General features: G+C 46.2%; 1 protein-coding gene across 1 annotated transcript in view; it reads left to right on the top strand.

Annotated features, from left to right (window-relative positions):
* The window catches only part of FAM169B (Protein), a 62,037-nt gene that overhangs the window by 5,601 nt on the left and 42,777 nt on the right, over positions 1-13,659 (top strand). Inside the window, exons 2-3 of the mRNA XM_019637890.1 lie at positions 9,220-9,353; positions 12,293-12,392. Coding sequence (XP_019493435.1) covers positions 9,220-9,353; positions 12,293-12,392 — 234 coding nt within the window. The remainder of the gene's footprint in view (positions 1-9,219; positions 9,354-12,292; positions 12,393-13,659) is intronic.

The following is a 13,659-nucleotide window of genomic DNA, read 5'->3' as shown; positions in this document are numbered from 1 at the left end:
TTATGCAGCACGTTAGTCTATTATGATTTTTTTTTAACTCCTCAAAGTAGGTGTTCTTGTTTTTCCTGGTCAGCATTGGCTTGGATTTTATGAACGCGTTTCTCATTTTCTTTGCTCCCATTCCTTTTTGACCAACTTCCTCTTGAGGCCGTTTTCTTTTCCCCTGATAGGCATCCTTTAGAAATAAGTTTAGTGAGGACCTGCTGGTCATCAGCTCACTCAGGTTTTGTTTTTTTCTCCCACATTCGCTAGATGGAGGATGAAAGTTACTTCCCTTTTGTGCTTTAAAAATATTCTTCCATTGTCTTCTGGCTTCCATACTTGCTGTTGAGAAGACAGCTGTCAATGTTACTGTCACTGTCAATGACAGTTTCCTTGGGAGGGTCCGTCTTTCCCTTCTGGCTGCTCTCACGGTCATCTTTTTGTGTTTCTTGTTTTGCAGTTTGATCACAGTTGTTTAGGTCAGGAATTTTCTTTTGCTTTTTCCTGCTTTGGGGTTGGTTGGGATTCCCAAATCTGAGGATAGATGCCTTTCATTAATTCTGGAAAAACTTCAATCATTACTTCTTCAAATCTTGACTCTTCCTTATTAACTTTTCTCCTGGAACTTCAATTAGATTGTTACTGGATCTTGTCATTCTACTCACCATCTCTTTTAACTCAGCTTGCATATTTTTCGCCTATTTTTTTTTCTGTGCTGCATTCTGGGTAATTTCTTCATATACGTTTACCAGTTCATTGGCAATTAAAGACATTAATTTCTAGAAACTCAACTTCCTTTCCCCCTAGAACCTTAATTGGGCAGTTTAAAAAAATCTTGGCCCTTTAAATTCCCTATTTAAACTTCTTTAATATCCCTGTATTCTGTAATAGATAATTTCAATATCTGCAATCTTTGTGTGTCTGATTGTGTGTTTTCTGCTGACACTTTCATGGCAGTGTATTTCCTCAGATGTTCAGAGACTTTTGAAATCAGGTCTGAATGACCCCAAAGCTGGTGCCCCTGCTCTCATGCCTAAGCCTTATTGCCCGTGTGGCCTGATACCGGGGAGTTGTGACAAGGCAGCATCATTTTGTGGGCGTTTTACCTGTCTTTTCATACTGGCTCAGCTTGTAACACCTTAAGGAAAATATTAGTATTGGAGAATAATGTACTTCTTATTCTTCTATTAGCAGGTTCATCAATTTACCCCTTTGGAAAGGGCTAAGATCTTACTAGACTTACACTGTTTCCTATGTTAGTATATAAGTCTGTCACAATTTGAAAGCTACCAGTTAAATTTCACTGGTTTATACGGAGGGGAGGGGCTAAAGTACATGGTCAGCTTGGCCCCTCACCCTGCACATCCAGCTAGCAGCACACTCTGCCATGTCCACTGCCAACCTCTGGCTCAAGCTTTGCCATCTCACCAACAATTCGCCGTCTTCACTGCCGTCATTGGTGAAGGCTCTGCTGGAAACCTCAGGATCTGGGTTTGAGTTCCAACCCACTACTAACTTTCTGTTTTTGAACTTCTGCTTCCGCATCTGAAAAATGGGGTTCATGCTTTGTGCTTTCTCGAGTTCCGAGGAAGGATGTAAACTTCAAACAAACAAGAATTTGTGACAGTCCTCCGTAAGCTGGAAAACACTGTACAAATGTAAGATTTTAATGTGAAAACATCTCACTATTTTCCTCATACTTTTCCTCCTAACTAGTACTTTATTTATCCATAGAAGACAGAATATTAACTTTCTTCCATATTTCTTTTCCCCCTCCTACTACCTGTGAACTTCCTTCTTGTGGCAGGCACATTTTAGTTAACTATTCCCTCGTATTTTATTTAATTTAATTCCCATCTCCCACCCCACCCCTTTGGCAGCCATCAGCTTGTTCTCTGTATCTGTAGGTCTGTGTCTGTTTTTCTTGGTTGTTCATATTTCTTTAATTAAAACTGAGCTGGTATTAGCCTTGATGCAAATGTTAGCATTCGGCATATACTTCTTCATCAACTTCTCAGTTTTACACGAGACAGCCCACTGCCCTTATACAGATGCAGCTATCTCGACATGTTCCCAGTTGTGGGATCCGCACGCCTTCACTCAGTAAATCATTGTCTGGGTTTAAGGTCAGCCCATTCTTCTCACCCCTCTGTTCTCCACTTGTGGTCATCTGGCCGCTGAGCCCAAGTGGGGCATGGCGACTGAGGACGAGTCTGCCTTCCACGCCCCTTGGTGCTTGGCACACGGCTGGGCAGGCCAGAGAGAAACCCTTGTTCCTCCTCTTCAGAAGGATTATTGTTTGCAGTGTAACAGGAGGACATATGGGGACGTGATTTCTGGATGAAAGTTTCGAAAGTCCATTAACCACCACAATGTGGGGGTCAGTTCTGAGAAATGGTATCCTGTGACTAATAGGTAAAAGCATTAGGGCGATGGGGCGTTATTTTTTTCCACTTGTTGTGTGCTCTGTGGCTTTGGGCTCTTGTTCCAGACTGGACAGTTGGTCCCCACAGCTTTTTCTTACCAGCTTCAGGGCTACCGCATGTCGCGCTCATGGTACTGACACTGGAGCTTGGTGTTTTGACAAGTTCTTGGTTAGTTAAATTCAGTATACAAAGAGTCAGGCATTCGAGTTCTCCAGAGCATGTGCCAGAGCCTCTTCCTTCCTGGTAAAGGTTAGACAAATGGGGCACCGTGATGATGGCCATATGGGGTGGAGTGGCTCAAGTTCAGGGGCAGGGAAGGCCTGACCTTTCCGCACTTGTGTCAGATGAGGACCCCTCTTCCGCTACCATTTGCATAAAGAAGCACGTGTTTGAGATGCTGTTTCCTCCTATCTGCTCCAAATAGGGCTCCATATTTGTCCCCAATCGTGACACCTCTTTGAATGCAAAAGGAACAGGTTTCAGTCCCACCTCATACCCTTTTAAATGATTCAGGGGAAAAAATAGTTTTATCTTTGTATCATTTGCCTAAAAGTAAGACTCACCAAAACTCAGATTATGAGACCTTCATATTAAAAGCAATTAGGATTACATAAACCTTTGTGTGGGTGGCACAGAAAGTCATCTGCATATTTTACCATCTTCGATTTGGGACAAGAGATGCGTTCTCAGCCAAGGCAATGACAAGTTGCAAATTGGCCAATACTAAATATGTGATAACAGAGCAACAAACAGGCTCCCTGTCAATTACCGGGGACGGCACCTTCCCCGCCACCAGCTGCAGACCTTTCACAGCGCCTCCTCCGTTCCCTGACAACTTTGCTCTCATCTGCTCAAAACATTCTAACATATTCTACATTCTGTCTTCCAACTTTTTTTTTCTCCTTCTTCAATTCTTCGCTAAGGATATTTTGGCAATCAGATGCTCTTCAAAAACCAACGAAAATATCCAAGTGTGTATTTGCGTCCCCTTCTGTTCCCGCTCCTCCGTGTAGAGGATTGATTGCTCTGCTGACACCAGGGCCCCTTTTCCTGCTGTCCTTGAGCTCCAGGCACGTTTGCTGTCAGGTAGCGATGGGTCCTTCTGCCCTGACATTATTTCAAAGCCTCTTCTCTAAGGTGTGTTTAGTTATCTGTCAGTCAGGGTTCTGGAACAAGGGGTACCTAGTTAAATAAGTTTAGGAAATAAATGCTGGCTTAAGCAAATTCCATTGCTGCTGAATTTCTCAATGTTCTGATTGCTGACAGGCATGTAGAACTCCCTGCAGTGAGCTCCGAGCGCTACAGCAGGCCCCCTCTTTGAAAGTTTCGGGCCTCAGAAACCCCCACCCACAGCATGTCTTGTGGAGCTAGTGTTCTGCAGGATATACTTGCAAAAATGCTGGCACGATATAAGGAAAGTCATAGCGATCGGTGCACAAACCGTGGATTGTACATTATTAAGTACATACCAGGCATTGCCTCTCACAACAGTGGGTATTTCTCACTGTATGCAACAGACTTTTTTTAAAAAAAAGTTAAACATAATCATACTTTAAGTGAAAAGGAGTTCTCAGTGCTAAGGCATCCTCTGGTGACTGCTTTGGAGGCCCATTATGAAGTTTGCATTTGTGCATAGTGAGTTTCCTTTAAGTGTACAGCATGTAGTCACACAGCTCTGGGAACTGGGCTGTGCGGTGAAACACACGCCTCCCTAGAAATTGGGGACCTGATGAATTCTGAGCCGTTGAGGTGGCATTTGGAAGTCGTGTCCCTCTAGGCGCTACCCCACTAAGCCTTGGCTGTGCAGACTACCTGGGCTCAGACCTCCACAGAGACTTCCTGCTCAATGCCTCCTGCCTCTTCCGGTGTCCGCCCCTCTGGTTAGAAACCAGTCTCCAAGCTCTCTGCTAAGCTCAGAGCCTGTCACTCAACCCTATTCCCCCCCACCCTCAGCAGTTTCTTCTATAATAAGGATTCCTTCTTACAATACTTTCCTTGTAGAAAAAAATTACTGTTTGAAGAAAAAAACAGACCACTTACATGAGAAAAAAGAAGAGCAAAAATAAAAAATTTCTGTACAAGCAATATCTACTCTTCACCATTTTTAAAAAAACAGGTGTAGAATACTACTTTATAACTTTGCATCCTTGAATTTTTTTTCACGTATAGTCAGCAGGAAATGTTCTTCTTTTTTTTTTTTTGTAATTGGAGAATGACAACCCACATTACTAAAAAAAACAAACAAAAAAAGTGATTATAGTCAGCGTGTCCAATGACATAATGCTGTGTAGTTAGTTACCAACGGGAAGAGGCTTTCAGTTAAGTCAAAATTCCTAAGAGTGAGGCAAGTAAAATTTAAAATACCTTTATTAATGTTTCTCATAGTTGCAGTACCATCTGAGAAAAATTCCACTTTGCTAAAATGAAAGAATTTTCCTGATCTTTGTGGCGAGGTGGCATTTGGAGAGAATATTCCGCAAATGATACTGAATCAATGATTAAGTGTGTTGATCTCTTTGAGGGTCTTCATTAATTGGCATTACTGTTTACATAGGGAGGACCAAAAACTGCTGGGAAAGCCCTCGAGCATTAGGCCTCACCTGACTGACCAGCAGTGGCTGGCTGATTGGCAGTGGATCACCAGCAGTGGCTCAGGGGTGTGTGGCATGCCATTCGTGCAACTCTGGGAACTCAGACTTTGGTACAAAGATCCTGAATGATTTAAGTATTTTCCCTAGAAGAATGCTTTAAGATGTACCACTGTTTTTGTTCCTCAGATGACTACAGCAAACATATGCTTCAAGCGGATTCTTCAATTTGGGGTTTGTTTGGGGATTTCCATTTCTTTACAGTCTGCAATTAATTATCATTTCAACTGTGGGCCTTTTTTCATAAAAGCCTTTTACATTGTACTGAAAAGATTACATTCTTTTGGCTTTGGAAAAAGTATTTCCTGTTCAGTTGAAGCCATTAGAGCCTGTTAGCATTTCACATCTGGAAGCCCCTGCCCCGGTCTGCCTCCCAGCACCAGCAAGCGAGTGTGGTGGCCTCGCACAGCCTCCAGTGCTGCGCTCCACACCCCAGACTTGTTTACTTCCTCAGGGCCCCTCGCAGTGCCCAAGTGCGCCCTTGTGGTTTGGTTTAGGGGGGTGGGTGGGGGCTTCCGTCCTCCCTGGATGGAGGCAGGGTCGTGTGTGTGTGTGTGTGTGTGTGTGTGTGTGTGTGTGTTCCTTCCTCCTGGGCCCTGGTGGTGGCTGGTCTCATTCCTTCCTAGGGGGTCTTCCTGCCACCTGGTTTAGGAGGGATCTTCCTTCTCTTGGGGTTGGGGAGGGGGCCTTTCTCCCTCCCAGGGTGTGAGTCCTCCTTCCCAGCTGGCATTGGATGCCCCCTCCCCACTCTTGCTTTAAACTGCTCCTTTTTGTCACACCAGCCCAGTTTCCCAGAAAGCAAACCCAAACGTTTTCTGTAGAGAGGGAAGCTGCCTAGCTTTTCTGATGGGGGACATTCCCCAGAAGGAAGAGAACTAATGAAAATCAAAAGGCTGGAGAATCATAGCCTCCCCTTGGCCCTGGGTCAGCTTGGGGTACAGCAGGCCATGTGTGGGGTGCTCCTTCCGGGGGTGCAGGGGCCTGCACCCTGCTTCCAGGTTTTAAAGGGAACGAGTGTGGGTGCTGCTTAGTGGTGTGAGCACTGACATATTTGGATATTCCTTTATTTGGGGGTTAATTTATGTCCTTGGGGCCCTGCTCCCCAGAGGCAGGCCTCAGGCAGCCCCCACTCTCAGGATCAGCTGTGCTGGGCTTCCTGCTGAGAAGACCCCAGGGACCCACTCCTGGGCCGGCCAAGCAGCAGAGTCCAGAGGAGCCCGGGTGCCCTGGAGATACTGTCCACTGAGTTCTTTGAGGGGGTCTCAGCCCCAGCAGCCTAACCAGGAGGGGAAATGATTTCATGGTGTGCAAGGAGCAAAGCACATTCATAACATTTCTGCTGACCACACGGGTCCAGACCCGGTGCCAGGCAGCCCTTGGCAGGCAGTGAGGGAACCGGGCAGAGGCCTCCTTGGGCTTCCCAGGGGCAGCCAGGCCTCTGGGTTTCGGTGGTGTTGGGTGAGGTACCCCCACCCCTGGCCCCTCCAGGAAAAGCAGGACAACCACAGTGTCCTCCCATGCACCCTGTCCCGAGGGGCCTCACGGGGCCAAGTTCAACTCCTTCATGGGGCTGGTTGATGAGGCTCTTCTTTCAGTGTTCAGCCTCATTGGAGTGGCCGGGACCTGACACCAATCTCCCAAGAAACAGGGCCGGCAGCCGAGAGAGAGAGAGAGTCAGGGGGTCTTGACATGCTCTGTAAGAAGGTGGAGGTTCCCGGGGCGCTTGGACCGAGGTGGCGATTGAAGTTGATTTCATGGAACAAGCATGCAGGATTATAGGCGCCCCAGGGTTGCAGCGTCCCTCTTCCCAGTTTGCTCTTAATGTATTTGATCGTGCAGTGAATCTTTGTCGTACCTGTGGGGAAGCCACTTGACCAAGCAGATGAAATGAAGAGCAGTTTGAACAGGAAGCTCAGCTGAACGACCACTCAGATTTCCTAAGTGCTCAGTAAGGGAAGGGCATGGGGAGGGGTCTTTGTGGGAGTATGGGGTGGGAGAGGAGAGACATGTGCCCCAAGGAGCCTTCCTGAGTTGTGGGTAGAGTGGGGTGAAGCTGCCTTCGCAGTGGAAGGCCGAGTTCAGGTGTGTGAGGCCCTGCAGGACAGGGGAGGTGACGAAGGTGTATTCATTCCCATCCTAGGCCCAGCTGGGGTCCAAACACAGGACTCAGTGATGCCCTGAGCCCTTGCCTTCTGGGGCTCTAGGAAGGCTCTCCGGTGTGCTGGAGTTTGAGACGGGCCTTGAGGGTGGCAAGGCAGAAGGAGCCGGGGACTAGGGGTCCTGCAGGGTGCGGGACATGGAACTCATGTGAAGGGGCTTTGGGGCTTGGGAGAGGAGGCTGTTTTGATGGAGTCATTAACAATTGAGTGCTTTACACAGGTTTTGAACTCAGACCTTTGTGCCCTGGTGTTCCACTGACTAGCCAAACATTTTCCTCTCCAGGCCTCGGTCTCCTTGTCTGTAAATGGGAACTAGGCTCGACTCAGTGGGCATCAGGGCGCAGGGACTGCCAGCTGTAGCTGTTATTTTCATCGGTGATGGATGAGAGGGAGGGAGTGAAGCCAGAGGCTGTTGGGAGACGCTGAGCATCAGGACGATTGGAGAGAGACGATGCAGGCTGAGTTTGGTTTTGGTGACAGGTTTGAAGTGGTCCCTGAGTAGGGAGCCATTGGCTTGAATCCATCTGGCCCCTGAGCTCTCCTCCTGGAAAGCCAGCAAGGGGTGGGGAAGGCCCCGCGGTTCAGCCTGTGCGCCACGTCTGATCAGTGGCTGGGGTGTCCTGGTTCATTATAGTGAGAAGGATCCTGGACTCCCTTAGATGTGTGTGTATAAAGAGAAACCCCCCCACACACACACACACCCTCCCCCAAAGTGTGTGCCTTCTGCAGCAGGATATCTTGGCTATAACCTTTTTTAGAGAGAGCCCAGAGTCCTTCAGTGACTTACTCTTTGTCACTGAATGGATTGTTAATTCTTCATGTCCATATTTGAAACATTTGTGTCAGTGCATTTACAGTTGTAAGTTTTTGGTCTGAATGTCACTGAAATACTTTTAAAACTTGAATAGTGGGAGAAGGTATTCACTGAACTGTTTGCCACTCTGCGTGTGCCCGTGACATTCTCACCATGGAAAGATGGGCAGTGGCTGGGTTTCTGCAAAGGCATCCTCCGTTTTCTATGAGCCTTTCCCCAGTACTAATCAACAGTAGTAAAGTTCTTCTAAGGGAGACTTAGTGGGCTGGTGGCTTGAAACTTTTTGCTGCTGATAGTAGTCTGTTTCCTGAAAGATGGCCGGGAGTGGGGAAGGGATCTTCTGAGAGAAAGGTAGGAAGCTGGTGTTCCAGTGGGTGTGTGTGTGCTGGCTTATCATTCTGGAGGAAGAGGAGACCGCTAGCTGCTCCTGCAGCCTCCCTCACCCATGGAAGGCCCAGAGGGAAATCAGAAGTGGGGTCCCACAAGGAGAAGGGGCGACGGAGCCCCCTCCCACTTGGGGACATGCCAGCCAGAGCCAGCCAGCATCTCAGGGGAAAACCAGTTGCCACTTTCAAGTGAAATTGTGTGCTATCAATTTGTATGATTATTTAAGGACATAACTTTCTTCCAAAAGTGTGGCGATAAGGAAGAGATGCTATTGGTTTTTGCATGTGTAGTTTTCAAGTCATGCTAACTCGCAGATTTAAACTCTCAGAAAAAGTAGCCCGATTAAAGGAGGAGAATGGGCAAATGTTAGCAACCTGCCTGTGATTAAGTTGGCAAAATCATAACTTGAGCTGGAATTTGTTAAAGTCATCGAGGTTCTAAGCAGCTAGTCTCATCTCTCAAGGTACCTGCTTGTACCTGCTTGTACACGTGGCCGCTGTGGCTGGCCCTGTGGAGAGGAACTTGGGAAGCCACCTGATGGCCTGGGTGTATAAAAGGAGGTTCCAGAGCGGCCGAAGAGGGTCACATGGAACCTCACATCTCCTTGGGGTTGGTGCCAACCCTGTCATCAGGAATGTCTTATCTTTTAGTGACTGCTGATTCACTGCCTTTTTTTTTTCCATTAAAAAAATAGGTGAGTGTGATTTTTAAAGCCCCCCTTTTTTTAATCTTCAAAAAATAAGTGACTTTCTCCTTAATGAAAGAGCACACTTGATGTCATTTCTTGCTTTCTTTTTCTCCAGCAGGCATTTACCCAGTGGATATTTTGGAAGATGACCCTGAAGGGCATTGGAGGGCAGCCCTGGCTTACTATGCCAGGCTCAGGGAAGGAGCACAGCCCTCCACAGAGGTTTTCTATCTGCCCACTGGGGAGCAGGTATGATCTTCCTTGTTGGTAGAGAGCCCTGAACAGTTTAATGTATTAGAAAGTAGAACGTTAGTGAAAGAGTATTACAGATTAAAAAAAAAATGATAAGAAAACCCCTTCTGCAGTGAGTACTATAATAATTTCACCTTGAGAAGCAGAAGGAATCCAGGATTGGAATTCTGGAGTCCTCTTTATAAGCCTAGTTCTGCAAAGCAGTGAGCCAGACAGCCTGTTGTGAAACCACCTACTAGCTGTGTGACCTTGAGCAAGTGTCTTAACTTCTCTGGTCTCGGTAGTCTCATCTGTAAAACTGTGGCAATAACAAAGCTTACCCCATACTGTGGTTATGAGGACTAAATGAGATACTGTTTGTAATGCCTGGCTAGGCCTCAGTTTCCCCATTTGTAAAACAAGGTCTCTAAAGTTTGGCTCAGTTCTAAAATTTTGTGATTTGGAATATAGTAATATCCATTACAATTTTTAGCATTGATAAGATTTCATTTTGAATATGGACTGGAAGAGAACAGAGAGAAATGAAAACTATTTATTTATTAGGCCAGTGGGATCGTGGGTGAAATTTTAAAATTTTGTTACTTTTTTTTTTTAATTGTGTTACTTTTAAGGTTGTCCCTCCCACCCCCGCAGTAAGTAAAAAGAATAAGTAAATCTTGGGCTGTACTTAAGTCAGTTACCTTTCTTTCAGATTTGAGGTTGGTCTGTTGAAAGAGACAAGATTTCCTTGTGCATATAAGATTTCACTCATCCCAGAAATTCTTGCTATCTGGCAGGCGAAGTTGGTTGAGGAAGACAGGGTTTTATTTCACTGTACTGAAGTTATTCCAGAGTTAATTAAACCAACGGCCTGTACAGTTTTTATAGTGTGGCTTCTCTAAGATTTTAGAGATGGTTGGTTTGTAATCAACTCCTAGAAGCCAGTTCCCAGAGTTGGCTGCTCATCCTTGGTTTGCAGAAAGAGGTCCCTTACTCACACACTTTCAGCGCTCCCTAGTGGCAGCTAAGACAGGAAAAAAACAAAACAAACAAACAAAAAACAAGCTCTTGGTCAAGGCCAGGGGCTTACTCTTAGGAGCTGCCGGGCTGGTGGGCTGCAGGGTCAGATGGAGTCTGGGAAATGTTAGGTAATCTAAGAAGCATGGTGAAATACGAGCATTAGCCCTGAACTACTTAGGGATGCAGTTTCAGTCATCTGCTTTTATTTCACGCTTATTTATGTATTACGTTACCTAAAGAAAACTTAATATTGTGGATGCATAGTGAGTGAGTACTTTTAGTGTTATTAGCAAAAACATACTAATATAAGACAGTTTCTAAAATTAAGCTGTTTTAATATGATGGAAATGTTGCAATGACTTTATTCCTATTCACTCCCCCTCTTCTCAAAGTTTTATGAAAACAGTAATTTGGTTTCCTACCATTTTAGCAGCTAATTAAGAAATGGTAAAAATTTCTTCCATTTTGCAGGTTAAAATAGTCCAATTTGGGATGGTCTTGTACCTCCTTATTGCTGTTAGCAAATTTAATCTTTTAGCAAATTTAACTTTTTTTTTCTGAATCCAGAGAAAATTTTCCAAATAAAAAGAAAGGATGTAGTTTGTGGGTATATTATTCTGCATCGCGCTGGTCTTTCTAAAAGTCTTTTCTTTTCATAATTTATTTACTCTCTTCCCAGTCTTGAAATTGTCCTATCGCATTTAAAATACAATCATACTTATTGATTTTTCTGGATATGAAACAGCATATGCTCATTTTATAATATTTGGGAACTATAGCCAAGGACAGAGAAAATACATGCATTCACCCACAGTTAACTGCTATAAACATTTTGATGTGTTTCCATTTGATTTCTATTTCCATGTGTGCTTTCTTTAACACTCACATCACACTCTGAATGCTTACTGTCTATAATAAGCCTCTTTCCATGTCTATCCACCATATTGCTTGTACTGGCCTTGTAATGGCTGGCTGGTGGGTGAGCCATGCTTCACATCGCCGCCGCGGGAGTACCAGCGTGGGACTCTGCACTAAGGTGACTCGAAGACGGGTCTCAGGATTTCTTAAGAAATAGTTCTCTGAGACTGTGGAGGCCTGCTGTAAACTTTTACAAACAACCTGCCTCCTCACTCAGCCGACACACTCTTTTCTCATTTTCTTACACCCTCCTCGGTTTTCAAAACAGATTTTGAAAAACATGGAACGTGTTGACCTTTTGCTCTGGGAGCTGGGAGCAGTGGATTTGATGGCCATAAAGAGGGTTAGGGATGTGGGCACTTAAGCGACCTGGGACAGTCCCAGCGTTAGCGACCTTGGACGTTCCTCTAGGTGATAAGCAAACAGGTACTTAGGACCGAGGTCCTCTATCCCAAGGTTGCCATGGAGCCAGAGCTGAGCCTGTAGGGCCCACAGATTTCTCAAGACTGCTTGTAGAGACCCGAGCCAGGGCAGCAGGCTGTGTGAGAGGCATCGTGGGTGGACAGAGGCCTGTCCAGGCTGGGTCCATAGATTGGTTATAGGAGGGCAGTCGAGTCAGCTTGGCAGGTGTGGACCTGAGGTGGGAGTGTCACCCTCTCTTTCGTCAGCTGAGGCCCAAGGGAGATTAGGGTGGACAAGGTGCTGGGGCAGGAAGTAGATGGGAGGGACGGACCGGGGGCCTCAGCTGAGTAGGTGTTTCGTCCGTGCTCGAAAAGATGGACGGGGGAATGGAGGAGAGAGAAGCTCACTGGGTAGAACACAGCCAAGGGCCTTTGTCAAACTGCTCATCATGCTTAGCTCAGACCGGGTGAATTTTCCATGTGTATGTTGCCTACATCCTGTCACATTAACCTCTGTGTAGCAGTGTCCTTTTGGGAAATGCTGTACTAATCGTTAACGTAGTTTCCTGAGCCCTTACTAATGAAGGAACAAACTGGTGATTTTATTATTTTTTGCAGGTTAACCTTGAAGCTTCGTCTGTGTGCTTTTGTACCATGCACCGTGATGCACCTCAACACCAAATACTGGTCCTGATTAATCCTCAGGACACAAAGACAGGTTGGTGGTTACTAATGGATTTAAAGAACAGCTGTTCAGATTTAATTGTTTACAACCAATGGAATCAGGTACCTAGGAGGTGGTGGTTGGACTCTTAGTCTGGACTTAGGAGAACATCAAGGCAGAACCGATTTATTTTCAGCTTTCAGAGATCATGTACAATGATTTTGTATTAAAGACACTGGACACCCTCTCGCCCACAGTGACAACATTCAGAGCTGCCTTTGAGGGTAGCACTTGCCATTGTTGTTAGTAACATGGACGGGTTGCGTGGACAGGGTGAAGCCCTCCTGTTGGAGTGCTCACCGCAGCCCTAGGAGGCACCATTCTTATCCATGGACAGATGAGGAGTTCAGGGGTCCTGTGGGCAGGTAACTCCCAGGGCCTCACAGCTAGTACATGGGAAAGGGTGCATAGCAAGGGGACAACTGGGTGATGTTTATGTCATCTGTAGCTCATTTATCCTTCCTCTGCATTATGAGGAGACCATTTGTGTTCCGCTGCTCGGAGTGCGTTCTCCGCAGAGGCCTGGTCCTGCTCAGTTGCATAGGAGGCAGGGGTCTGGGGGCTTTGGCAGTGGGAGTGGGAGGTGGGGGGGAAGAGAAGGGTTCCAGCCCATCAGCCCACCTTGAGCCCAGGGCACCCGTGAGCTATAAGCAAAGCACCTCGTCTCCGAGGTGAGTCTCCATTTAAATTCAATCCTATTTAAAAAATATCTCCTTTATTATATATATATTTTTTGTTTCGCATATTTTTTACAATGACCATGTATGGCTTTCCTAATATGAAATTTGAAAAAACAAACCAACCCTTAATTAGTCAGCCCTCCTTAAACAGTGTGGTATCTGGTGAAAGTGTGGGGTTATAGGTCTTTACAGTTTACAAAGGGGGCATCTGTCAGCTTTCCATACCCCCCATGGACTTTTGCCTTTTCACCTGCCTGTCAGCCTGGGGTTTGTGCTCAGAGGATGCCTGGCTTGATTGTTGTCACGAAGCTCAAGCTGACGCCCTTGTCCTGGCGAAGTTCTTCTCTGGCCGCTAACCCGGAGGCTGGAGTGTGCTCAGCTAGCTGTCTGGGAGTCATGGGCATGCTGGTTCCCAGGGTGGGGGTGACTGAGCCGAGTGTGAGAGCTTTCCAGTCAAGGTTCAGGACATCTGTTTCCCTCTGGCAAAGCCTTAGGCCATGAACAAAAGGGTTGTGATAACCCCAGGCTTTCCACTTGGCCTTGAACCTGGGACTCCACCACCAGATTACTGAGAAGTTAGT

The sequence above is a fragment of the Hipposideros armiger genome, unplaced genomic scaffold, assembly GCF_001890085.2.
Source record: "Hipposideros armiger isolate ML-2016 unplaced genomic scaffold, ASM189008v1 scaffold_35, whole genome shotgun sequence".
Lineage (NCBI taxonomy): Eukaryota > Metazoa > Chordata > Mammalia > Chiroptera > Hipposideridae > Hipposideros > Hipposideros armiger.
Note: the sequence above shows the minus strand (reverse complement) of the source record. Positions and strands in the feature narration are given on the sequence as shown.